The sequence below is a fragment of the Citrus clementina genome, unplaced genomic scaffold, assembly GCF_000493195.1.
Source record: "Citrus clementina cultivar Clemenules unplaced genomic scaffold, Citrus_clementina_v1.0 scaffold_8, whole genome shotgun sequence".
Taxonomy (NCBI): domain Eukaryota; kingdom Viridiplantae; phylum Streptophyta; class Magnoliopsida; order Sapindales; family Rutaceae; genus Citrus; species Citrus x clementina.
Window position 1 is genome coordinate 717,052 of NW_006262022.1, and position 25,170 is coordinate 742,221.

Below are 25,170 nucleotides of genomic sequence, written 5' to 3' on the forward strand. Positions count from 1 at the left end.
AAAATTATATTTCCTATAAAAAACTTTGTTTATATTTAGATCAAATTTTTATTTTATGACAATTCATTATTTTTTCAAATTTTATAGATTTAATAAGTTTATAATGGAGAAAAATAAGAAAATATAGGTGGGTTTAATTTGATAAATTTTATTTTTAATATAATTTAAATATAAAGGGTAAATTTATAAATAAAGAACAAGAGGAGTTTCATAAGAGATATAGAGGGTGCCAATAGCGTCACTCAAAATTAAACCCGGCATGGACAAGCCGTGCCGAACGGATCCGTGCCCGTGAACCCGCGGGCCGTAGGCCATCTCTAAGTGTCTTCTCTACGATGTTACACGAACCCAAAGTTCTCAAAATATTTTAAAAGTGAAAACGAAAACCTCCGAGAAATTTCTCAAAATTACTCTTTATTATTATCATGAAGACATGAACAAAACCAGTAGACTTGCTCAGATATCTACCTTCACTGTTGCTGCCACATCTAACTTCAACAAAACTGAAAACGCACAAATTTGTTTTTAATTTTTCTTTTCTTTTCTTCTTCTTTTTTTTTTTTTTTTCTTTTTGGGCTTTTGTTTTAGATTTCGAGAATGGACGACGCCAGCAACAACAACAATAACAAGAGAGCAAGAACGAGCGTGGACAAGGCACTGGTTGATGTTTGGTTACGCGAACTCGGCCAGCTCTCCACCCGGAATTTCGCACTCCGTCGCCGTGCTTCCGAGGTCTTATTCTCGTTCAAGGATATCCTTATTCCCCTTTTTCTTTCCAAAAAAAAAATCTTGAATGAAAAAGTAATTCCTTTTATAATTATATTTTGTTTTGAGTAATATAGAGCACATCCTGATTGTAGAATTAGAATAATTGCAATCTTTTTTATTTAATATAATTGATTGATGATTAGGTGATAATATAAAAAAGTAATGTCTTTTATAACTGTAGTGTGTGTAATACATGATATATGGGACGCATTTGAGAATGATTTTGGTAGCGTTGAAAAGTGCTTTCCGGGTTTTTTTTCTTTTATTGTTTTTTTGACAAAGAAACTTGAAAGAAATATTAATTCAATGATTTATATTGCAGGTGATTCAAAGTTTAAATCTCGAAGCTTTATTCTTACTATTGTTTTGTGTTTTAGGATCTTGTTCTTCGACTTGGTATTTACGCAAAGCTTGATAAGCACCGAGGCTGTGTGAACACTGTAAGCTTCAATACAGATGGTGACATTCTGATATCAGGATCTGATGACAGGCGGGTTATACTGTGGGATTGGAAAACCGAGCGTGTCAAACTTTCATTCCATTCTGGTCATAATGACAATGTTTTCCAAGCAAAGATCATGCCATTCACTGATGATCGGAGTATTGTTACCTGCGCTGCTGATGGGCAGGTAATTTTCTTTGTTTAAAAGCAAGGAATTTAACTTACAATAGGATAAAATATATGACTTTTTATTCATTGATATCATTCCTGTTGTAATGGATTTCATTATGAAAGATTTTCCGTGTCAGTGATAGTTTCTCTATGCTGTGTGTAACATTTTGCTCTCTTTTAGGTTCGCCATGCCCAAATTCTGGAACGTGGTGGAGTGGAGACAAAATTGCTAGGTAAACATCAGGGACGGGCACATAAGTTGGCTATTGAACCTGGTAGCCCTCACGTATTTTATACATGTGGTGAAGATGGACTGGTACAACACGTAAGTTCTGATTCCTTTCGCAAGTTTTAATTATTAGATCTGCTGTTCCTTCCTTGTTGAAAAATACTGTTAGGCATGGACGTGCCTAAACAGTTGGTCATTGAGAAAAACTGTTAAATATCCGAAGGTGTTAAGTTTTTTTTTTTTTTTTTTTTTTTTTTAAATAATGATTTTCCTTCCAACGTACCAATTTTCAAATAAATAGCTGAAAGTGAACTGCATGTCTGCATCAATCAGAATCCCCTCTTAGTCAACTGCCTCTGCTGAACTTTTACTCTAGTAGTTTGATATTACTCTTATTTATATTATTGCTTAACTATACACTGGAATGACACTTTGATGCTCTTACAGTTTGATTTGAGAACTGGGGCCGCTACAGAACTATTTACATGCCGTCCAATTGACGATAGAAGAAATTATATGACAGTAGTAAATCTAAATGCTATTGCAATTGATCCGAGAAATGCCAACCTCTTTGCAGTTGCTGGATCGGATGAGTATACTCGACTTTATGACATTCGCAAATATAAGTGGGATGGTTCAACTGATTTTGGTCAACCTGCAGATTATTTTTGTCCTCCAAATTTGATTGGTGATGAGCAAGTTGGAATAACAGGCTTGGCCTTCTCGGATCAGAGCGAGCTTCTTGTATCTTACAATGATGAGTTCATCTATCTATTTACACAGGACATGGGATTGGGGCCTAATCCACCGCCATCCTCGCCGGTGTCTACCAGAAGTGAGGCAAGTGAAATGGGATCTGATCATACTTCAGCAGCATCTCCATCAACTGCAAATACTGATGTTAGAATTGCTCCCCAAGTTTATAAAGGGCATAGAAATTGTGTGACCGTGAAAGGTGTGAACTTCTTTGGGCCAAAATGTGAATATGTGGTCAGTGGTTCTGACTGTGGTCGGATATTTATCTGGAAGAAAAAAGGTGGAGAGCTCATTCGTGTCATCGAAGCAGATAGGCATGTGGTAAACTGTATTGAGCCTCATCCTCATTCCACGGTACTTGCTAGCAGTGGAATCGAAAGTGACATCAAGATATTGACACCAAATGCTGCGGATAGAGCTACTTTGCCCACAAACATTGAACAGGTATGCTTTTCTATCTATTCAGCTGATTATCGGTGGTCAAAATCTCAAAATTTTTCTTGTTCTATTTTACTATTTGAGCGGTTGGTGAAATAGTTTGAACTCTGAGCGATTGGAAGCAGTTTAAGATGTTGAATTTATATTGCTTTGTGGACCCATGAGCCTTTTACTGAAATCATGAAATTGGAAAAGATAAGGCATATCCTCATCTTATCTTCTGCTTGCAACAAGCTTAATTAACCACAATAATTACTCGTCAATAGAATCAAAGTCTCATATCTGTTGAGATAGAAAATCAACAGTAAATAGCATCTTAAAGCTAGAAATAAGAACAACCTATAAGATTGGCCCCCCTTTTTTTCATTTTCAGAATTTTTTTCATATGATTTTCTCACATGGACCTTAGCACTTGAGCAAAAGCCAAAACTTTAGTGATTATTATGTTAGAGAAATCAGCATTCAATCCTTTCTATTCAATCAAAATGCTGTAGATGGAAAAAGATCTCTGGTATTCCTAGACTATGTAGATGGTTGGAAAGCTATTAGAATATGGATGCCTAATTGGCACTGAGTCTGCCTGTGTAGAATTGGTTAATCCTATGTCAACCTTGGTAATGTGATGTTAATAAATGAATATACGTGGATTGGGCTACAAGAGCCACTGTGCATGATATATGTGTGCAGCAGAGGAACTAATTTCTCTGCTGTTGTTTGGAAAAGGTCCTGATACCTGATCACATTCGTTGGTTTGCACTCGGTGACGATGACGATGGTGATTACTATTTTTATGATATTTATGGCGAAGGCAATGATGATGACGATGACGATGATGATTTTGATGATGACGACGATGATGATGGTGGTGGCGGTGGTAGCGGCGGCGGTGGTGATGTTGATAGTGATGACGATGAAGAAGACGACGACGACGACAATATAGATGACAATGTTGACAACGATAATGATGATGAAAGCAATGAAGAAGCTATTAGTTACAGTGACTTTGATGATTATGACGTTGATCTTGATGTTGATGATGGTGTTGATGGTAATTAATATTATGACGACAGTGTTGATGACGACAATGGAGTTGCTAATGGAAAATAACAATGTTGATAATCTTGTTGGAGTTCGTGATGACTCTAATGATGATGACTTATAATTTTCCCATTTGTGTCCAGTTCAAACCAAAGGCTACCCGTTGGATGCACCATGTACTTTCACCTGAGGACCTGATGATGCAATTATTTTCACTGCAACGGCGAAGGACTAGTCCAGAGCACAATGACGAAAACTCAGCTGCAGGTCGGGAACTTCTACAGCTCATATTGACATTCAATGCCAATAGTGATGGATCTTCAGATGATGATCCATGAGGACTGCTGGGACAATCTTTTTGCCCAAGGAAAATGTTAGTAATTGTACATAACATAGTAGTCAAGTTAAAAATGTTCTGACTGGAACTTTGCCAAGATGCTGTCATTTGCATATTATTCGATTTAATATTCAAGTTCGTTGTTGTCAAACAACAATTGTTTGCTTTTATTGTTTATTCTTTCTATATTATTATCCGAGTTTGATTTATGATATGTGTTAGTGTACAGTCAGTAAATTTGTGTTTTTGATTAAATCGATCCACAATTGTTATATATAGTAGCTGAAATTGCTTCAGATTGTGGTAAACGGGTTTTTTATTCTTTATGAAAATGAACAGGTTTCGCACCCTGAGCTTGTATAATGATGTGCGCTCAGGATTTATAAAAAAGGGAACTTCGAAATGAACCGGACTTGTCTCTTGAGCTTTCTCTGACGGCTGCATTGAGGAATTTGTCCGTAGCTTTGATAGAAGATCCCTCGACACCTTCACTTTCTTTTATAGCTCCTTCCAATTTATCTTTAAATTTGATAGCCTTTCTTCTCATCTCCTCTCCTTTCTGTCTTTCCCATCACAATCATCATGCATGACGATTGCAGCCTGGTTTCCTCTTGCAATCTCTATACAGACACCGGCTTCCTGCAGCATCTTCGAGTTGAAGAACTACTCTGCCATTAGCGGCCATCCTATCATTGGTACCCTTGATACAAACTTCCCAGCACTGAGTTCCAGGCTTCCAGCCACATTGGCTGAGGAATGCACCAGTTGGTTTGTGAGAAAAAATGGTGTTACTGTGATCGAAAATGGTGTTACTGTGATCCAAAATGGTTTGCCACTTACTTCTAAGCCAAGTGCTAAGTGCTAATTCTTTCATCTGTGCTGGTAAAATGGTGTTACTGTGATCCAAAACACAAACGGAACTGGGCATGGAGAATGAAGATCAAGCCATGCAAATAGACCATCAGTTTGCTTGCAACCTATCTTTTTTCACCGAAGAACAAGCTGGTCCTATCATCCATACAGGTTTCCCTACCATTTTCCTGCAAAAATATGTCAGGCCAATGTCTCCCAACCCATCAATGTTATTCAATAAAACATCATCTGAGCATAAGCAGAGCGAGAACTGACGTTCACAAAAGAGCGACAAAGCTTCAGTGGCATCATTTAACTTGAGATCAAACCTGAGTTGCGATGATTCAATAGTGGACACTTCAGGAAAGTCCGGCAGGATGAAGAACTCACGATCCTCGTCAGCCTTGCACTTCTGCAAATTGTTCAGAGAAATGAAGTCTATCGTAAAGCTGTAACCAGCCCCAGCTAAGAACACGGAATGAAAAATTCCAAGCTCATTGGCAACTTCAACCGTCCATCCCAAGAACTTGTCAGACACAATACAAGCCGGGCCGGAGACATCACTTTTAATAATGTCTATGATGATTCTTTGAATAACAATTTAAGGTTTCCGGAGGCAACTAAGAATTGTATCAGGACTTCATACGAGAGCTGACAGATGTTTCCAACCTCAGGAGGGGGGCCATACTCAGATCCATTGAAGGGAACGTCGAGGAGGCGAATGCTCGTATCAGAAGGTGGTAAGGGATTATTTTTGGTTTATTTTGAGTTTTTGACAGTAATTTCTAAAAGTAAAAATAAGAAGTTGTTACCTTATAAACAGTTTATTAAATAAATTATCACACCTTTAAAAATTTTATTATAATTTTTATATTTTAATAAAAGGAGAATTATATTTTATTTTTTCATAAATCTGATATATAAATAAAATTCAATAAAAATTTATGTTTATTTTGCTTATTATATAATAAAACAAAACTCTAAAAATAAAATTTACTATATACATATAATCTACTTTTCAAAATCATTGTAACAGTAACAAAATAATTTACCGAACACCAAGTTACCTTTTGAATTAATAATTTATTTCATTTATATAATAAAAGTTGCTTATTTCATAAGCCACTACAATCCTAAATTGGCCCTTAATTAAGTTGTTTGGCACTCCTTCCCTCATCAATGAGGTAGATGGTTGAATCTCCTATAATTATGAGAGTAATAATAATAACAACAAAACGATAAAGTCATCTTTTAGTAACCTTTTAAGTCTTGGATTTCTTTTAATAAATTAGTTTTTTTTTTCAAAATTTGAGATAAGTAAAGAGATTTTTACTCACTATAAACTTGAAAATCATTTTAATCATTTAGTAATCTTTTCATTTTATTAATTAAAATTAGAGATGAAAAAATATATCGCTGAAACCTTCCTAAGATTCTAAATATTACCTCATCTAAAATAGAATCGATCGATGCAAAGTGTAAAATGTCATTAAGACTTGTTGTTTGGTGGTGGGCTGGAGCCTTTAACAATCAATTCCAAAACTCATATAAATTTCGTTCCTACAAATGATAGTGGGTGTAGATATATATTTCTTAAACACTAATTGAAATATGTTCGTAGATTATAACAATTTTAAATGGGAAAAAAAAAAGAAAAAAGAATAGCCCAAAATTGAAAAATTAGAAGTTAATTGGAACAATCAAATAAGTCTAATAATGATAAATGAATCAAAGGAGGTCTAATAATGATAAATGAATCAAATGAGAAACAATTTAACATATGAAAATTCATAATAATATCATGCCATACTGTCACATTATTTTTTAAATCATATTGTCATATTAGTGTCACGTTAATTTAAAGACAAACTTCGTATGTCAATTTATAATGACAAAATGTTTTGTTTATGTTCCGTTTAATGATTAGTATGATGCTAATTGACTCATTAATTGGTGTACAACTTGTCTTCAATTCTATTAATTAACTTACAAAATATGAATATTTATTTTATGATTAGTGTTACACATCTTAAAGTTTATTCTTAAATTTCATATCAAATAAGCATTCATTTACTAGTTATTGAGATAATGTAGTTAATTCAGAATTTATGAAAAATTATTATCCACTTAATGAATGACATATTACACGCCCTATCATTTGAGATAAAATTTTAGAATGTGAAATTTTACTCTTCAAATATTTCCATACTATATAGCAATGAGTGGAGAAATATTTGTTGTGTAGGGTTTTGTATATATACTAAGGCTTTTTAGAATTAGTGAAATATTATTAGGGTGTTTCAAAATTTTATACGTATTGAAAAAGTTCTATTTAGAGAAGCCCAAATTTTGAGCTTCTCTAAATAGAAGTAAAATAATTTTTTAAATTTCAAAAATTCTATTACAAATACAATCAAATAATTTAATTTTTTTTTAAAAAAAAAACTTTGGGTTTAAAAAAGTTCTTTTGGCTAGCAGAGAAGCCTAACCAAACATTCACTTATTCAGTGTGCCCTTAAAAATCTACTTATTTTGATGGTGTTTGACATGTTGTTGAACAATTTATTTTTCCAATATAGGAGAATTTGACTTCACGGAGAATGGGTAATAGGTAGTGCTTTTCAAGACAAATTAAGGCTTTTAAAAAAAAAAATTTTTTTTTAAATTGATTTAGATGTTTCTATATATCAAAATTTTAACGTATCTAGAAAGCTTTCTTGATTATTTATTATAATTTAGTTTTTGAAAGGATCCTATTATTTTTGTTTTATTTTGAAATGGATCTTTGAGGGGAAAAAAAAAAAAAAAGGAAAGAAATGGATCTTCGAAAGCTTTGGTGATTGTAAGTACAGAAGAAACCCTCAAAATACACTCTGAAATATTATGTATGATAAATTCTTGTCGCACGCCATACCAATTATTGGTGATTGTCTTGTCACTCGTCTGAAGAGTAATTGTACGACATGTCGTTTATGAAATAATTATCGTCCGATTTGGCGTTTGATAAATTGAACGACATTTGGCCGACCACGGTTGACAATGAAAAAGATCGCACTGAAAAAGCGATGTCGTTTTCTGACAACAGTCAATTCCTTTTTTTCCAATAAAACACACCCTCCCCACTATCTCCCTCCCTCTCTCTCTAAAACCCCACCACCATATTGTTCTTGGCTTCTTGCATGCTTAAACCCCCACTTGAAATTGTGAATAATCTACAGAAAATTCAATGGAAATCAAATTAATGCATACCCATATGGAAAAGGTAAATTTTTTCTCACACTTACATACTTGACTTTGTTTTAGTTTTTCTTTCTTTTTACACTTCGCTTTGCATGCTGTTGAATCTTAATCTTATATTTTTGTGTTTTCTTATATAATAATCATATCTTTTGAGGAAGGAATCAAAAAGTTTCTGTTTTCTTTTTCATTTTTATTAAAAAGGAAAAAAAGTGCAGAAGGCAAAGTACTTGATTAATTAATGTAACAAGATGGTATTTTGCCCAACTGGGTATTTTAGCTTGATAATTTCAGGCATCATATTGTGTCTCATGCTTGGGGTTTATTTGATTTAATGGGTTCATCATATTGTATGATCTTTTGTTGTGGAATCTCGTGGAGAAACACTTGAAAGTTGTAATCTTTTTTTTTTTAATTTTATTTTTAAATCGTTTAATTGCGACACGGCATATTGTCCTTCCAATACTTGCAAATTACAAATTCTGGTGCAGTTAGATTAGAAAGAAGATTGATCAAGGGAATGTAGTCATTTAATGTTCTCTTTTTTGTGATATTTCAGATTTGTGGAGATAGAGAGATGAAGTGCAGTAGTTTTCGACTTCCAGAAGATGTCATGATTGATATTTTCTTGCGACTGGAGGTAAAGAATCTTGCACGATTGCGGTGTGTTTGCAAATCATGGAATACTTTACTCACCAGCAAGACTTTTGTTGAGATCCATCTTAATCAGTCCATGAGAAATCCCCGTCCTCTTCTTTTTAGACATGGTATCAGCCCTTCATATCTGGGCTTCTATTCAACAAAGTGCAAGGAGTTTGAGGATCTTTGTGATCCCCCCTTTCGTACACAACTTGCAGATCTGGATGTTGTTGGGTCTTGTAATGGTGTGCTTTGTTTCTGCAGCAATGGTTCTGACCGTTCTCTCATCTATTTGTGGAATCCTTTGATCAAAAAGTATATGACACTCCCCAGACCCTCCCTTAATCCTCGGTACCTTGGGTTTGGTGTCAATTCAGTAAGCGGCCACCTTGATGACTTCAAAGTGGTAACCATCTCTGTCAATGCAGATGCTGAGGTCTACAGCCTGAGATCAAATTCGTGGAAAAATATTGCATATGGTTTCCCTCGGAGTATTGAGATAAATCGTAGTCATATTAACTCTTCCGTCTTTCTAAACGGATCTGTACACTGGTGTGCTCGGTTCAGCTGTTATCATGATAATAGCTGCCCTTGGCTTATAGTCTCGTTTGACTTTGCCAAGGAGGTTTTCCAAACAGTTATGATGCCATATGACCTGTCCACTGATGATGCTGATAAGTATTTGAATGTTTTTGATGGATATCTTTGTGTTTTTGCTACCATTCCTAATAACACCTTTCGTTCTTATGAGTTATGGGTGATGAAGGAGTATGGATTAACTGAGTCCTGGACTAAATTATACACAATTGAAAAACCTCAGAGAATTTGGTGGCCGCTGGGGTTTACGGAGCGGGGTAAAATTTTTATACGAGGGGAATGCCGGCATGGTGGCTATGGTTTACTTGTCTACAATCCACACAGTGACACATTTAAGTGCATTGGAGTCCACCTTCCATATTATGCAATTCAAGTGCTGAATTTTGTGGAGAGTATAATTGAACCTGTGTCTCAATCTTTGATTCTGAGTAGAAGTTGACTTTTCCTTGAGCTTAGGGGAGAACGGGCATCTACTGCTGCAAAGGGGAATCTTGCTCCTTTACATGACCTTTCTTAACTTGTTTCTAGTCTATCCAGCAACGGTGGAGATGGATGCTCTCTAGTGTGTTTGCAAATTGTGGGTAAATATTTTCTTCGTCTTCCTCTATCGATGCTGGTATTATTCAGTTTATCTGAGTTTAGTGCTTCTTTCCTCTGTAACATACATTGTATATTTTCCGCCTAGAAGAGGGCATCTATCAAAATGTCTTCTATATTTGTGTATTCTAATTGCTAATATGATTGCATTAGCATAGCCCTTGAACCATGACCAAAATTTGATTACATTCTTGACTTGTATGTCAACTTGTTTCTGTCTCGAAACATGTTATCCTTGGTTTGCAATTTGCCACTTTTTCAGTGCTTGAAGTCAGTTCTCTATTATGGAGGATGTAAGTGGAATGGCTCTGGCTTTCTTCTCTGTTTTGGCAGTATATTAGGACTTAGGCTTTTAGATCTTTCTGCTTGTATAATTGATTGCAATATTCTTTGGTAATTGAATTGATCTTTTTGCACTCATAATTGATGTTGACTTTTGCAGTTAGGATTTGCTGAACGCTAATTACAATTTACTATTGAAACTTCCTTACTTTTTGCTGCAAATATAGTATGCTAATTGCTAAGAGGATTTGAGCTACTTACTATATAAAACCCCCATCAGAAATATACAACTTTCCCACGTCAAGATAACACAATGAAAATATATTTTTGGAGTGCTAATTCAAGAGGGTATAGAGTTGTCTTATTGGCTTAATTTACCTAAGCTATGAGGTTTTCCGGCTGTTATCCTGCATGGAAGAGTTGAAATATACCAGAGGTAAAGTAATATCAGTAGGCATTTTCTTGGGTTTCTTCTGCCATTGAGGTCTACAGAGATGAGAACACCATTTTTAGGATAGAGCATAATCCTCAAAACTAGGCTAAGCAGCACTGGTTTTGTGACTTGGAGCTTGCAGGAGTGTGACTCATCATAAGACTCTGAATAAAGGCAACCATCTGAGAAATGAAACATTTGATTGCTGACATCAGTGCCATCTAGAGAAAACATAGAAACTTAATAGCAGTTCATATGTGAAAGCTCTTACTGAAGCAAGTCCAATGCACATAATACTGAAACCTGGGAAATTGAATGGTGCTCCTTTGGATAAGAACAAAGCTGGATGAACAAAAAGATCAGTTAAACTGTCAAGTCTTTGAATATATTCATACAGAAATAGCCTACTGATTCACTCGCTTCTGCCACCATAGTAACTAGAACGGGGCACAAAATTTCTAACTAGACAACCCCCGTACCCAGGCGGCAATGTGTCAAACCATGATGTGGGCAACAAAGCCCGTTGCAAGATTTTGTAGTTTACTAAGAGAAAACAGAAACTTTTTGATTCCTTTAAAGGACTAAAAATCAATAGGGATCAATCCTCTACTTACCTGTCAAAGGACTAAAAATCAATGGAGAAACGATGTTTGCAAAGGAACTTATGCCTGAGATACATCCCTGAGCCTTTCCCTGCTCATTTGGCCCAACTTGTTTTGATACAATGCTGCGAAACTGTGGTAGAAAATTTCATTAGCGGTCATATTGCAATCAACTGAGAATAGCATTAAGCATAAATTTAATTAACTTACAGATGGGGTTGCAAAAACAACAAGAACACTAAATGCTGTGGTTGCGTACGGAACCTGCATGAAAATGCTTTTAAGAATTTTAAGCAACAGAACATGGACAGAAATCTGTTTTCTGGTAATGAAAGAAAGAAGCAGCAGCTTGAAAACTTTGTTGAAGAAAATTTTAATTACCCAAGCTGACCAAGATATGCTGCAAATAAACATCTGCATTCGATCATATCAAGTAAAGCATCAGCAATTTGGGTTCAGTGTAACACAGTTAAAAAGTTCATTGATGGCATTGGTATATGTACAAGCACTTACATTAATACAAGCTGCAAAGAGCCCCAATGAAAGCAACTTTGCTTCTCCCAAAATGGGTGCTAACAAGGGCATGAAAAGCAGCTGCAGAATAATATATATGTATATGTAAAAAGGAAAATGTTAAGCAAATGCGAAAGCAGTTTTTTTTATTAATTAAATGCACAGGTACACTATACGAGATTTGAACCCGAGACCTAAGTTTTGGTAAGGCCACCCACTATTCAGTGGAGCTGGGTTTAGGTCTAAATGAAAAACCACATTAACTAAACAGAAAGCTGCATAACACATGCCTGTGAAATTGTTCCAGCAAGCCCAGCAATCAGCATCAGATCAGCAAACTGGTTCTTATTGAAGTGAAATTGAGCCTTTAAGAAGTACTGCATGACGTTAAAAAAATTCCAGGTTAGCTTCTCTTCTAATGTGGGTTGGGCAATAATAATACGGCACTGTCACTAGTGTTTGTAAAGTAGTTTGTCTCGTTAGTATCATCGATATCTATATATATACCAGAAATGAAGCTTGCATTCCGCCCTCTGATAGACCGCTGAAGAATGCGACAACTGCGGCTTGTGACAATGTGACACTGCAGCAAATTTAGGTTCATTTTACAAGTTGCAGCTCTCTCAGAACCACATTAAAATAGAAAATTTAATATTACCTGCTCCTGAGCAAACAAATGAGATCCCTTATTGAAGGGATCTTTTTGCATACTGGTATCTTCACTGGTGAATTACTCTCATTTTGATTAACACCTTCTGTTTCTTCCGTAATGATCGGTCGTGTTAAATCATCATCATCATCATTGGGTACATCATCCTTGAGGAAAACTCTCATGTACGCAGCAGCAAGCATTGATACAATTGTAGCTGCCTGAAAAAAGTATGCAAGTATGTATATTTTTAAGAATTAGTACTCAAGTGCTAGTGTTCGCATTTTTTTTAAAAAATTCAGACAACAAACTGTCTATATTAATTATTAAATATTGAGAGCTACTAAATGATGAAAATTATTTTAACTATAAATTTTTTGTAAAGAGTTTGAGAGAAAATAATACGGACATATATAGTAAATTTTTATAAGACTAAATTATATAATATTTTTTTTAATTTCAAGAAAAAAAAAAACCTGAAATGCGGAAGTAGTGGAGAGGAAACGGGCGGCCAGGGTTCCACAGACAAATGAGGCTGACAAAACACCCAGTAAAATTCCGAAAGCCGATGCCCTTTGTCTTTCTGAAATGTTGTCTGCCTGAGAATGATCAATAAGCAACAGTTTCGTGAGCACAAATTAATTGGAAAAGTAATTAAGTTTAAGTAATTAGCAAGGAGCGACGATTAATTAATTACCACATAAGCAAGAGCAAGGCAGTTAATGCTGCCTTCACAAACCATGGCCGTGAGAGTTCTGAGCGCGTAATATGCATAAAAGAAGCTGATGCTTCTTCTGTATGCCAATATGGCTGCATCCAAATATATGAAGAATCAATTGATCTATTTTTGTCAATAATCTTTTCTCTTTTTTTCTTTTGGGCATTAGTCCAATTAATTTGTTTAACTTTTACGGTCGAAACAAGAAGTCAGAGGTCTAATTTGAGATTGGGAGAGAATGGGGCAAATGAAACTCCTCAATAAAATTAATTTTGTGTCATTTACGCTCCAAAACTCATTATTTACAAAAATTTTAAAAAAAAAAAATGCTTCCTCCACAATGGTTACATAAATATATCCAAAAGGAGATGAGTTACTATGACTAGTGAGTAGTGTCGAGAAAATGAGGGTGTTATAGACACTTTTCGACATCAAATTGGCAGTTTATGCAAACTTTCCAAATTAAATTTTGAGGCATCTGTAAACAAATTACCCTAATTTATTTGTGGTGTACGGTTTGTGATTAACAACATAATAACATACGTATGAGCCAGAACCTAGGCAGGCAGGCAGGCATAGTGATTAACTGATTATGTTGTGACACAACATGGGGACCATATGTGATATGACCAATGACACATTGCTGATTTTTCATATCTTGGTAATGCATCATCCATTAATAAAATATTAATAGGTCAACGGTTATAGTTTTCTAAACATATTTAAAATTTAGTGAGACAGACAGTGGGATAGGTGTCCGTCGCACATAAATGTAATGCGTTACTGCGTTTATGTGAGACATGCACATGTCCCACTTGTCTGTCTCACTTGTTCTTAACTTCGTTTTTTGCTCGATTTTTATGTGTTTTCAATGATTTTTCTTTATTTCTCAACTCAAACTAAATATTTTAATAAATCACATTATTTTATGAATGAAAAATAACAACATTTGCAACAAAACCCACTTTAATTTCGAACTTAGTTGATAAAATTAATAGATTAAAGGTTTATATTGTGTAAGAGAATAAACTAATTTTAAAAAGCTCTCCCATTGATGATTATATCTTCAATTATGCAATTGGTTATCGAGAGTGATGAAGTTTGTTAAGAGTGATGGAGGCTTGTTAAGTTGTTGAGGAAGATCCGTATTTAGTTGTGCTGGAATTGAAAAAGTGGCATGCTTTTGTAAATTTGATGAAAGTGATGAAGGTAATTTAGTCCAAAAATAAAGTGTTTGGCTAATTATGATAGAAGAAATTTTGGAGAGTTAAAGTTGAAAAACGCAAAAATTTTATGGCGATTTTTATAAGTTTGGGGACCATATGTGATGTGACCAATGACACATTGCTGATTTTTCATATCTTGGTGACACATCGTCCATTAATAAAATACTAATAGGTCAACGGTTGGGGCCTGAGTACGCATGGAGAAGTACACATAATAGCTTGATTTAAAGAAAAAAGAAAAAAAAAAAAAGAGGCAGGTTTTATGACATGAGCAAACAGCTAGGGCCACGCACTTACCCAGTACGCACGTAACTTACCGAGTGGGATTATCGATAGAGTCAATGGCAAAGTGAGCATGGCTTTTCTTCCATACTGGTCCGACAGATTCCCAATAACTGGCATCATCACTAAGGTTCCCAATCCTATGATCTGCATCATCAAACATGATCAAACGTGTTCAAAATGTTGGGTCGTTTGCTTTCGGCCTTGGTCTCCAAAAATTGGAAAAAAAGAAAAGAAAATTAAATTTGATGTCTGAGAAATTAAAAGCTTGTGTATATATTGTATATGGACTTTGGGTCCCTTTAGATTCAATGATATGATTGTGTAGGCATCATTGTATGACACATGCGGAATCACTACACACAAGTGTGATTTTACGAATTGATTGATGGGTTTATTCAAGAAAAAGAACATTAGTGGAGGGATCCACTTATCATTTCATAGAATGCATTGCGCTTAAAGTAGCTGGATAGATATATGCAATGGAGTTAGTTGTTAAAAAATCACAAAATCAAGTGTTGGTTTTTATTAATTTGGAGGTGAGGTTCATTTCCTTTTTCTTTTTCTTTTTTTCCCTTAAAGATGTTATAATAAGTTAGGTTGTATTTATTTTTTTTTTCTGAAATCTGAATAGATTTAGATTTTGCTAAAGAAAACTAAATTCAAACTTAAAGACTAACCCATAAACAACACCTTTGTCTTCGATTATTACTTGCGAATCATATTAATCTTAATTTTTTTTGAAAAAATATGGATATACACAGTCATAGTAGCTAAAAAAATTACAAACTCCTAATATTACACTACCATACAGACATAAATACAGCACTGAAGTCATGATTTTTTGTTTTTTTTTTTTTTTTGTTTATTGCAGCAACTAGTCCTGTCCTCTCATATTAGAAACAAAGCAAATGTTCACAACACTTGATAATTTCATATTATAAAGTAACCATTTGAGCAAAAACTTAAAATCTATAGATAGAAGGCGGACATCACTATTTAATATTTTCTGGGTTCATATGAATGGTAGCTTAAGAAGGATAAAGACAGAGAGAAACTGGTGGACGCTCAAGATAAGGGTGGAATTGGAATCAGCCTTCGAAAATATGGGGTCAAGATGTGAAAACAAGAAATAAGAGGGGGCCAAAAGGGAAAAAAAGGTAGAATCTGGGAGGGCCATGCCTTCTCTAGGCCTTTAGTGTAGTTTCGCCCATGCTGTGGAATGTTGTTGAACTCAAGTGATGTAAGATGGCTATCTCCAATCTAGCTTCGATGAAAATAGATATTTTTTCCGGAAGGTGACGAGTCAAGGTGTGGGGGCAAACACAGTTTCACAAGTACGCATTTGTTTGCTTCCTGTTAAACCTTATCGTCTACCCTTATTTTAGCAAAAGAACAGAAAACAAAAGAATTTAGTAATTAATATTAGTTAAAAAAAGAAACATGCTCGTGCATGTAACTGATAATAATGTACGCGTTAGTGGGAGAGAGAGAAAAAAAAGGAAAGATATATATATATCCCCCTGTTCTATTAAAACTGTTAATGATATAAAAAAGAAACGATTTAAAAAATTTAATTTGTGGTGCGGTCGCAGAAAAATTAATTTGCTGAAATTTAGGTCAGGATGTGCGAAAGTTGGTTTAATGAAGTGAGAGTAAGAGGAAACTAAATAATGAATTAACATACCGCTTGCTGGAAGCCGGAGAGATAAATGGCAAGAGAACATTCATCCAGGCCAGGGCAAAGCGCCATCATCGTAACGTCGGTAATGGCCGGAACTACCATCATGGTGGGGAAACCCCAGAGGAAAACAGTCACGAAGAGGTGGCTCAAAGTTTTTATCTCCTTCTCCATTCCCATTTAAGTCTCTAATATTAGAAGCTGAAGCTGTGATATTATTACAATTATGCTGTCTCGCCTTATCTATAATTAAGGGTTCAAAGGGAGACAGTAAGGTGGCGGGTACAAAATTAATTAATTTTCATGGGACCATATGGGGTCATATGCTTTTGCTTTTATGTGTACAAAATAAATAAAGAGAGAGAGAGAGAGCAAACGAAAGATTGGGAAAAAAATGAGATTCTTCATGAATGGGAAGTTGCTTTATGTTTTTATCTCAGATTTTTTAAGTGAGTGATGAAAAGGAAAGCGGTCTATAGCTGGGGAGGTATCGTCTTGCTTCAAGTTATTGTAAAGACAGAGAATTATCTGATGTATATATATCCTGTATATGGAATAGAAACTTTCATGCGTGTGAGAAGCATCTATGATACATATATAGACAAAAATAGCTTAATTAGTCTTAGGCGCAAGTATCCCAATCACTTGCTCTCACTGCTTTTTCATGCTTCGAAGCTAAGTTATAAGGCTTGACACTTTGATTGTTACCCTTTTTTTTTATCATAAATAGTAAGAAAGAAAATACACACACATATACATACATGTAATTTTGTTAGATGATGTCTGCACGTTATAAAATGTGTATTTTATTTATTTATTTATTTAGATTTTACCAGTACAATATTGATTTGATGCAATTAAGCACTAATTTTTTTCAAGACTAATTATAAGCCCCTTTACACTTATCCAGAATTAATAGGATTCTACATTATTCAATTTCTTGAATTGGATTAACATGCTGGAGGTAAACTCTTTTTAACTGATCACTTTGAGTATTGAGCTCTTTTTTAAGGACAACTTTGGTGGTTTCAATAGATGATGAAAATAGGTGCAATAATTGAATGATTATATAGTGAGAAATGTTGCACACATTATGATGAACCACATAGAGTATGGTGCCACATTTTCTGACTAAATCAACAACTTCAAAAATATTGATATGGAGCTATAAAAATGCGCCTCCTATTTAGTCATGCAGTGGACAAAGTTAATGTATCATTACTGATAATAAAATATTCTTTTTCTTCTTTAATAGTATGCTTTTTTTTTTTTTCCTTTTTCACTCCCTCTTTTACTTTATCTTGAAGACAGGAAAAGGAGGAGGCAACCATATGTGAAGACTGAAGAGATTTTTATTTGCAAATTCGGGATGCTTCGTTCACAATTATCATAGCAGGCATTACTTCTTTTTCCTAATTTTTGACTAGATCTAAGCCAAGAAAAATGCAGCAACTGACTTTTTAACTTATCCTTCTCTTTTTCTTTTTACTTTATTTAATATAACGGTCCAATTAAGGGCTAAAGTAAAAGAGAGAAAGCACTTTATAATCATGTAACAAACATGATTATGTAGCAGTCATTGAATTTCTTGTTATGAAAATATAAAATAATAAAATCATGTTATTTCTATAATCGTTAGATTTCATCCAACAACTGCTATATAATCATGTATGTTACATGATTATGTAACATAATAAAAGCCCACTTTATATATTTAAGGATAAATTGAGCTGAACCTATGCAACTTGCAAGACTGATTAACAAAAGGAAATTAAATGGGTACTAATTGATTTAATTGACAGGAGCTCTTGTCGTAGTATAAATTGAAATTAAGTTTAATTTATGTGTGTGAAAGGTCTCGGAGGGCTTGAGTCTGGATGCCTAAGTAACTGACGATTTGTGCTAAACCAATGGTGCAAGTAATTATGCATTTATGCTTGAGCTTATGGAAAGGCAATGGAAAATATTAGCGTGAAAAAGTACTGATTAACAAAGAAATTAATAATAAATTTATTATTAGTGTTGGGGCCAAGTCAAACATATGATGGACTAGTATATTGGGTCAGGGACATGTTTTATTTATAAGCTCAAACAACTCAATAATTAGTGAGTCTTCAGTTTCATATATATATTCACATGATGAGATTGATTGATATTAATTGTGGTTGCTGAGTTCCATTAGTGAAGGTAGATATTGATCATGGTGATCACTTGCATGAAAATGAATTATGACTTGCATGAAAATGAGAAGCACGATTCGACGCAAAACCCACTATGAAGCTCCACTAAAACCTAAAAAGGAATACTGCTCAAAGGTAGAAGAAATAAACTATTTAAGTGGGGCCGGTATATTTCATAAGTTTGAGTGGTTAGGCTATTTTTGATACGAAAAGATTGAATTAGACTAAATATTAAGATAAGATTGGATTATATTGAATTATATATAGTGTTGACTTATATTTAGTATAGTATAGGATATAATTATGTTAAATTAAATTTAAATGAACTCAGATATTATTTAAGTTAATATTTGAATTTAAATTTCAAGTATTTATAAACATTTAATAAGAAATATTATAATTAATTAAAAATAAAATTAATAAGAAAATTATATATATATATATATATATTCAATAGTTATTAGGTAGTCATAATTATAATAATAAAATTTAAATTATTTAAATTATAGCTTATTTCATATGAGGTATATCATTCATCAAATAAAATATCAAAGAACAAATTAATTAATAATTTTTAAGTAAATCATGAAGAAAAAATAAGTTACTTGAGTGAATAAAAAAAAAATATTTGAGTTATAAATACAAATAGTCTAATAAATTATAAAAGATATTATAAAAGGACAAACATTTTTCTTCTCATTGTCTAATCCTAACTAAGCCCACATGAAAATTAAGATTACTAATTCTTTAAATTAATATTAAAATTTAAATTTAGTCCATTTTTTCAATTTAAGTGATTGTACCAAACATGAGATTAACATTTTGTTCTAAAAAACCAGTACAATCCTACACTTTTAATTCTCGCTCTCAAACGTAGCCGCAGTGTTTTTTTTTTTAATACTGATTAAACATCAGATTACTGTATTACACAGATATTTACAACAACTGCTATTATAGCAGATATATTACACTGATAATTACAATCAGATATACATAATTGGGACTTACGTTATTACATTGAATTCTGTGAAGTACATGCCCAGACAAATAACCCCTCACAGAGGAGAGATGTCCATACTTCACTCGCATTTCATAAGGGAGAATGATTTTTACATATTAAGAACATTTAGCCCTCACAATGCTTTTGTGAGGGCTAGAACCGCTGCCATCACAACCCTTGTGAGGACAGCAGCCCACCACTTCGGCCAAGGCCGAAGTGGCGTAGCCGCAGTGTTTTAGATTTACCATCAACCCAAAGAAAAGATCTCTCAACTAAGTTGCAGGACCGATTCACCGAATCGCATAATGCCTTCCTCATTGGATAGACACCCAACTGATCGTCCACATCCTTTCATGGGCCTTAATCTGAGACCCACATCCAACGTGGCACCCTTATTAGGCCGACAATCATATTAAAAAGACGAGGAGTGCCTTTCACACCACTCCACGATTCTTGTAAAACCCCGCATTTATGATAATCATAATACTATTGCTAGAAGAAATTATATATTAAAAAAAAACATATATGAATTTAACTAAATTCAAATATTATTACACTTCTAAATCAAGAGCCATCCTATCTTTAAATGAAACAAATAATTTTTTTAAAATCAAAATAATAATGAGGCAATGATAAGATTTTTATTATAAAAAAATATGTTTAATATTTAATTACACTGTAACACTTAAAAAAATATGTTTTCATTGAAATAAGAGGTATATATATAATAAGTGGGGTTTCATAAGAGTTTTAAAGGCCGGGTACTAGGAGCTTCAGTCAAAAAAGACTAGAGCCAATTAATTAATAGCCCTCTAATATTTTTTTCAAAAGTTAAGTAGATAAAAATTGATTATTGAGCTAAGTTTTTTGTGAGCGCTAAATCAATAATTATGATATAAACTTTTATTTTATTTTTCATTTTTTATAAACAATCATTAATTTAGCACTCGGTAAAAACTCGATTGATTAGCATCGAATCCAAAATTATCGTTTTCGAAAATGAAATGGTAGAATACTGGCTCTACATATATATTGACAAAAATATAAATCTACATATATTTGCTATAAATCAATTAAAGCCTTGTATGACTGCTATCTAGGAGTTCAACAGATTCTTTATATATATATCAACAGCTCTGGTGCGCTAACCAATGCAACTCAACTTGCAAAATAGGCTGGCTAGCTAGAATCAGGACATGGAATTTGATGGTGCATGCTTTAACTTCTTTAGTGGGAACCCCTTTTTGTGTTTGTGTTAGTTAGCACGTTCTAAGTAAAAGGTCTTCCAAACCCACTAGCTATCCTTTCAAATGCGTTAAGTAGAAGAACTCAAATCTTTCATACGTATTATCAAAGACCTACAATTATTATTGGCAGTTAAGTTAGTTAGAGAGAGAGAGAGAGAGAGAGAGAGAGAGAGAGCAATGATGCATATTCCATATTCTAAGAACAGCCTATAAACAGCTCAATTCATTGACAATTTTCATTCATGACCAAAACCAAACTGAATTCAATTTTGAAATGTGTTCACAACCACCAAATTCACCTGAAAAAAATGCCACCTAAGATCTATTCACATGTTGTTTAACTATTCCACAAAAGAATGGTTTTTGCCTTACGACACAAACACCGATCATCAACTAACACATATTATTGAGTAGATAATGCAAACGGATTAATTAAAACAAAGCCTTTCCTTCACGCATACGCGTCGCTTTAATTTTATATATATATATCCACCGCAGCAATGGGAGCTTTGCATGTGAGGGGTCGCGAGTTTCGTTGTGTTTGGTTTGTGTTGCTTCCGTTTACAAGTAAGACATAAATACGTTCCTCTGAAAAATAATTCTAGCATCGATGTATATAACAACGTTTTGACACATGATTCGGCCGTTAACACACGTCTCAAAAATTGCAAATTGAAGATTTTTTTTTTTTTTCTTTATTTAAATGATCTATAAGCTAATTCAGAAATTTACTCTCACTTATGTAAAAGGAGATATCTACCTTTATCCACATTTGTGAGAGGAGAAATGTGAATTCAAACTTGATTGAGGTCACAAGCCCACCACTAAACCAAAGCTTAATTTAGTGACTAATTAAAAATTAGTTAATGTAAAATGTTATTAATTATCAAAGGGGTAATAGTAAATGTTACTTTTGAACAAACAAATAAAATTGATCAATTGGTATATTTCTCCCATAAGTTGAAGTCTTTATTGTATATATATATGTATTCTTTACAATTTATAGACATTTATAATCTAATGTATAAATTTACCCTAAAACTTAAGGAGATAATCTACTTCTACCCACAAATGTGAAAGATAATAAATATCGACTCGAATCCGTCACTAAAGTGATCACTTTCGCCAGTCCAGCATAATTCCATAACATTTAACTGACTTTATGTGCATTAATGTGATACCTTGGAAAATCAAAATATAGTTTCTTATGGGTAACAAGTTCAAAAAGTGCATGTCTTTGGAAGAAAATAACAAAACCATTTCTAGGACTTTGCTAGCTTACAGAATCTGTAAGCTACAGACTGCAGCATCAGCCGTTGGATGTGGTTGGATGTTGAGTGAGAAATTAAACAATAGAGAATGGGATGGTGGGAGATGGTAGTTACAGGGGCTCTCCATTTCTAATTCTTCTCTAGCATGTGCAGATGACAGTATCCCTTGACTACGTGTGTAAGCAATCAATTTACTCGGATAGACAGAAGGGCAAGTAGGTGCAGTTCTAACAAAGTCAAATATTGCAATTTTATAATGACGGGACTCTTGCGGTTTAGCTAAGGTTCCTAATATTATTAATTAATTAACCGACCTTTGCATTAATTTGTTAAAGATCTATTGACCATCGATCACTATATAAGGGCAAATGCACAATAGCACTTTTGAACATACAATTAATACCATATAATAAAAAAAAAAGTACGTAACTTAGAAATTAAAAGAGAGATCATCATCAATCATCATGGAATATTTGAAGGTTTCAGGGAGCAAAGCATCGCCTAAGAGAGAGCTTCGGGCTTCAAAAAATCGACAACAACAAAAGACTGTGACGAGCAACGTAATGGAAGCAATTGCACAAGTGAGCAATGGAGGAGGAGGTGTTCATGTTTCGGAAGCCAATGATAATGGAGTTGTGAGAATGAAGATCATGGTGAGGAAGCAAGATTTAAAGCAAATACTTCAAGTGATGAATATGAATGGTGCTAATAACAGTCACAGTCGCAGCGAAGCTGCAAATGCACCGTTATCGGCACCGTCTGCAGAGCAGTGGTTGAATCTTCTGAGAAGAAAGCATAATATTGTGAAAGCTGTTAATTCCGGGAAAGAGAACCAGCGACGTTCTTGGAGGCCTGAGCTTCAGAGCATCCCTGAAGAGCTATGAACGCTTTATATATATATATATAATTTTTGCAGTTTATGTATTCATCATGCATGAAATTAGTTAACTACTAGTTAATTAATTAAGTAGTTTGTTGATATAACCATCGACATCGAGCTGAAGAACTAGTACTTTCCTATGAATTGATTACTAATTTGATGATGATTATATGGATATTTTCATTTAATTTTGCACAAATTTAAGTGTTCCCTTCTGTGCTTGGCATCAAAGTTTTGTCAATCGAGAATGCCTAATTCATACTTTTTTTTCCCATATACATGGTTAAAAATTTATTAAATTAATTAAACAATTAAATATATTCATACTTCCAACATCAAACAACTATTAATAATAAAATGTTAAGATTAGCAAAAATATTGACACTCAAGTAGGATTTGGATGTGTTTTAAAATATCAGCAGCTTTCAATTAGTTTTGTTAATTAAACAACATAAGATTTCACTCTATTTTCCTATATATATAGTAAAACCTTCCTATAATGATACTCTATTCCGATAGGAATAGAAGAAGGCCTTTACTATACTCTTATCTGAACTCTTATACTCTTATCTGAAGGAGTTCAGATAAGCATATCCATACCCTTGAGTCTTATCTGAATCATTAAGTTAGTTCGGGTTCGGCTTCATCCGGCATCTGAGGACTGTACTTTCGTTCAGCTCGTCACCTTACGCCCATATACCTACTTACTAGAAACCAACTTAACCAAATCCAAGTAAAGAACGATTGTTCAGACAAGGGTGAGCGACTAACAATCGTTCTTTACTTGGACTTGGTTAAGTTGGTTTCTAGTAAGCAGGTATATGGGCATAAGGCGACGAGATTTTTTTGCGGCAAGAGAGGAGAGGGGTTCCCCCTCTCCCCCTCACCCCCTTTTAAGGCGAAGGCCTTACTCAATTCCTATTGGAATTGCGGCCTTTTAAGGAAAGAAGATATTATTGCACAAGCTAGCTAAGCCACGGAACGCGGGCCATTTACTAGGAACATTTGTAAAGCGGTAGCAGAGTTATATGGCTGCCAACTTTGTTCGCTGGAAGTTTTCCAATAAGGATTTCAAATAAGCATCACTGCATTTTAATCCTTAAAATGCGAGGAAACCACGCTCCTCCCCCTGTTAAGTTAATAAAAGCACCAGGTCGACCATGCTACTACCTCCACCCCGGCATGGATCACCTCAGCCGTGGGTACGAGCAGAGCACGGGAGCGTATACTGACCAGATGTTAATACCGAACCGATACACACTCCCCAGAAAAGCGGGAACACGATCCCACAGAATCGCGGCTGCTGCGCCTTTCCCGGAACCGTTGAAGGACACATAAGATCCCACGTTTGCCACAATGCAACAGTCAGAGCCCCATGAGGGGCTGCCACAACCCGAGAAAAGGGGGGATAGAGGGTAAGCGGAAGACGTGGGACAAACAGCAGCTATAAAAGAAGAAGAAATCGATGAAGACGGGGATAACAAAACTGAGAGAGGGAAAACGCTGCCAAATTGAAACCAGGCAATTTTATTACAAACTTCGAGCAAATTAGAACCACTCTTGAATCAAAATTTAACTGTTTTCCCGTAAACACCTTGTGCTAACTTAGGCATCGGAGGGTTTACGCCGGCAAAACCACCGGCGTCTCTGATCTGTTTTTGGTGAACGCAGGTCTAGTGAGAGAAAGGAGGGTAATTCCAGCCTTAGCGGTTCGTGCAGCAGTGGATAACTTAAACGTTGGTGAACGAATCTGGTCGGTCCAAGGACGAGCCGATTTTGGCATCAACACCCCCCTTCGAGGCAAGGGCTCGACTCTACTCTGATTCAACATCCGGGGGGATTCTTAAGGGGGGAAGCCATCTGAGAATCCCCCCAATATGGACATGAGAATCACAACATCAGGGATTTCGAACATCACCTACGATATTTTATAAACACATGTAATTGACAAATTTAACTAGCAAAACCTTGAGAAACTTCCAGCGAACGGAGGTGGCAGCCATATAACTCCGCTATCGCTTTACAAATGTTCCTAGTAAATGACCCGCGTTCCGCGACTTCGCCAGCTCGTGCAATATGTCGGTACTATTCCGTCTGACAGTAGA

The 25,170-nt window shown here is 34.7% G+C and overlaps 3 protein-coding genes across 4 annotated transcripts; 2 read left to right on the forward strand and 1 right to left on the reverse strand.

Annotated features, from left to right (window-relative positions):
- The first annotated feature begins 230 nt into the window (after positions 1–230).
- Positions 231–4,373, forward strand: LOC18034727 (DDB1- and CUL4-associated factor 8). 2 transcript variants are annotated; one of them, XM_024179207.1, is made up of 6 exons: positions 231–732; positions 1,146–1,397; positions 1,563–1,706; positions 2,058–2,810; positions 3,528–3,852; positions 3,986–4,133. In XM_024179207.1, the coding sequence occupies exons 1-6, from the start codon at positions 598–600 to the stop codon at positions 4,030–4,032; spliced, it is 1,656 nt and encodes a 551-aa protein (XP_024034975.1). In that variant the 5' UTR covers positions 231–597; the 3' UTR covers positions 4,033–4,133. The 2 variants fall into 2 exon arrangements, with proteins under 2 accessions (XP_024034975.1, XP_006422524.1); XM_006422461.2 differs by lacking the exon at positions 3,528–3,852 and having other exon boundaries at positions 3,986–4,373.
- Positions 4,374–8,140: 3,767 nt separating this feature from the next.
- On the forward strand, positions 8,141–10,443 carry LOC18034997 (F-box/kelch-repeat protein At3g23880). Its single transcript, XM_006422463.2, has 2 exons — positions 8,141–8,293; positions 8,828–10,443. Exons 1-2 carry the CDS (start codon positions 8,258–8,260, stop codon positions 9,941–9,943), a joined length of 1,152 nt encoding a protein of 383 aa, XP_006422526.1. The 5' UTR covers positions 8,141–8,257; the 3' UTR covers positions 9,944–10,443.
- Positions 10,444–10,523: 80 nt separating this feature from the next.
- On the reverse strand, positions 10,524–16,780 carry LOC18035498 (hippocampus abundant transcript-like protein 1). Its single transcript, XM_006422465.2, has 13 exons — positions 16,494–16,780; positions 14,842–14,953; positions 13,278–13,390; positions 13,057–13,179; positions 12,590–12,801; positions 12,439–12,514; positions 12,222–12,308; positions 11,932–12,012; positions 11,800–11,832; positions 11,629–11,682; positions 11,431–11,551; positions 11,088–11,158; positions 10,524–10,998 (listed from the first exon to the last, which is right to left on the reverse strand). Exons 1-13 carry the CDS (start codon positions 16,665–16,667, stop codon positions 10,918–10,920), a joined length of 1,338 nt encoding a protein of 445 aa, XP_006422528.1. The 5' UTR covers positions 16,668–16,780; the 3' UTR covers positions 10,524–10,917.
- Between the last annotated feature and the right edge of the window lie 8,390 nt (positions 16,781–25,170).

Coding starts and splice junctions, on each gene's coding strand:
- LOC18034997 (XM_006422463.2), top strand. CDS start 8,258: ATGGAAATCAAATTAATGCATACCCATATGGAAAAG. Junction 8,294..8,827: donor TGCATACCCATATGGAAAAG/GTAAATTTTTTC, acceptor GTGATATTTCAG/ATTTGTGGAGATAGAGAGAT.
- LOC18035498 (XM_006422465.2), bottom strand. CDS start 16,667: ATGGGAATGGAGAAGGAGATAAAAACTTTGAGCCACCTCTTCGTGACT. Junction 12,013..12,221: donor TTGCTGGAACAATTTCACAG/GCATGTGTTATG, acceptor ATTATTCTGCAG/CTGCTTTTCATGCCCTTGTT. Junction 11,552..11,628: donor TTGTTTTTGCAACCCCATCT/GTAAGTTAATTA, acceptor TTTCTACCACAG/TTTCGCAGCATTGTATCAAA.
- LOC18034727 (XM_024179207.1), top strand. CDS start 598: ATGGACGACGCCAGCAACAACAACAATAACAAGAGAGCAAGAACGAGC. Junction 733..1,145: donor TCCGTCGCCGTGCTTCCGAG/GTCTTATTCTCG, acceptor TTTGTGTTTTAG/GATCTTGTTCTTCGACTTGG. Junction 1,707..2,057: donor AAGATGGACTGGTACAACAC/GTAAGTTCTGAT, acceptor ATGCTCTTACAG/TTTGATTTGAGAACTGGGGC.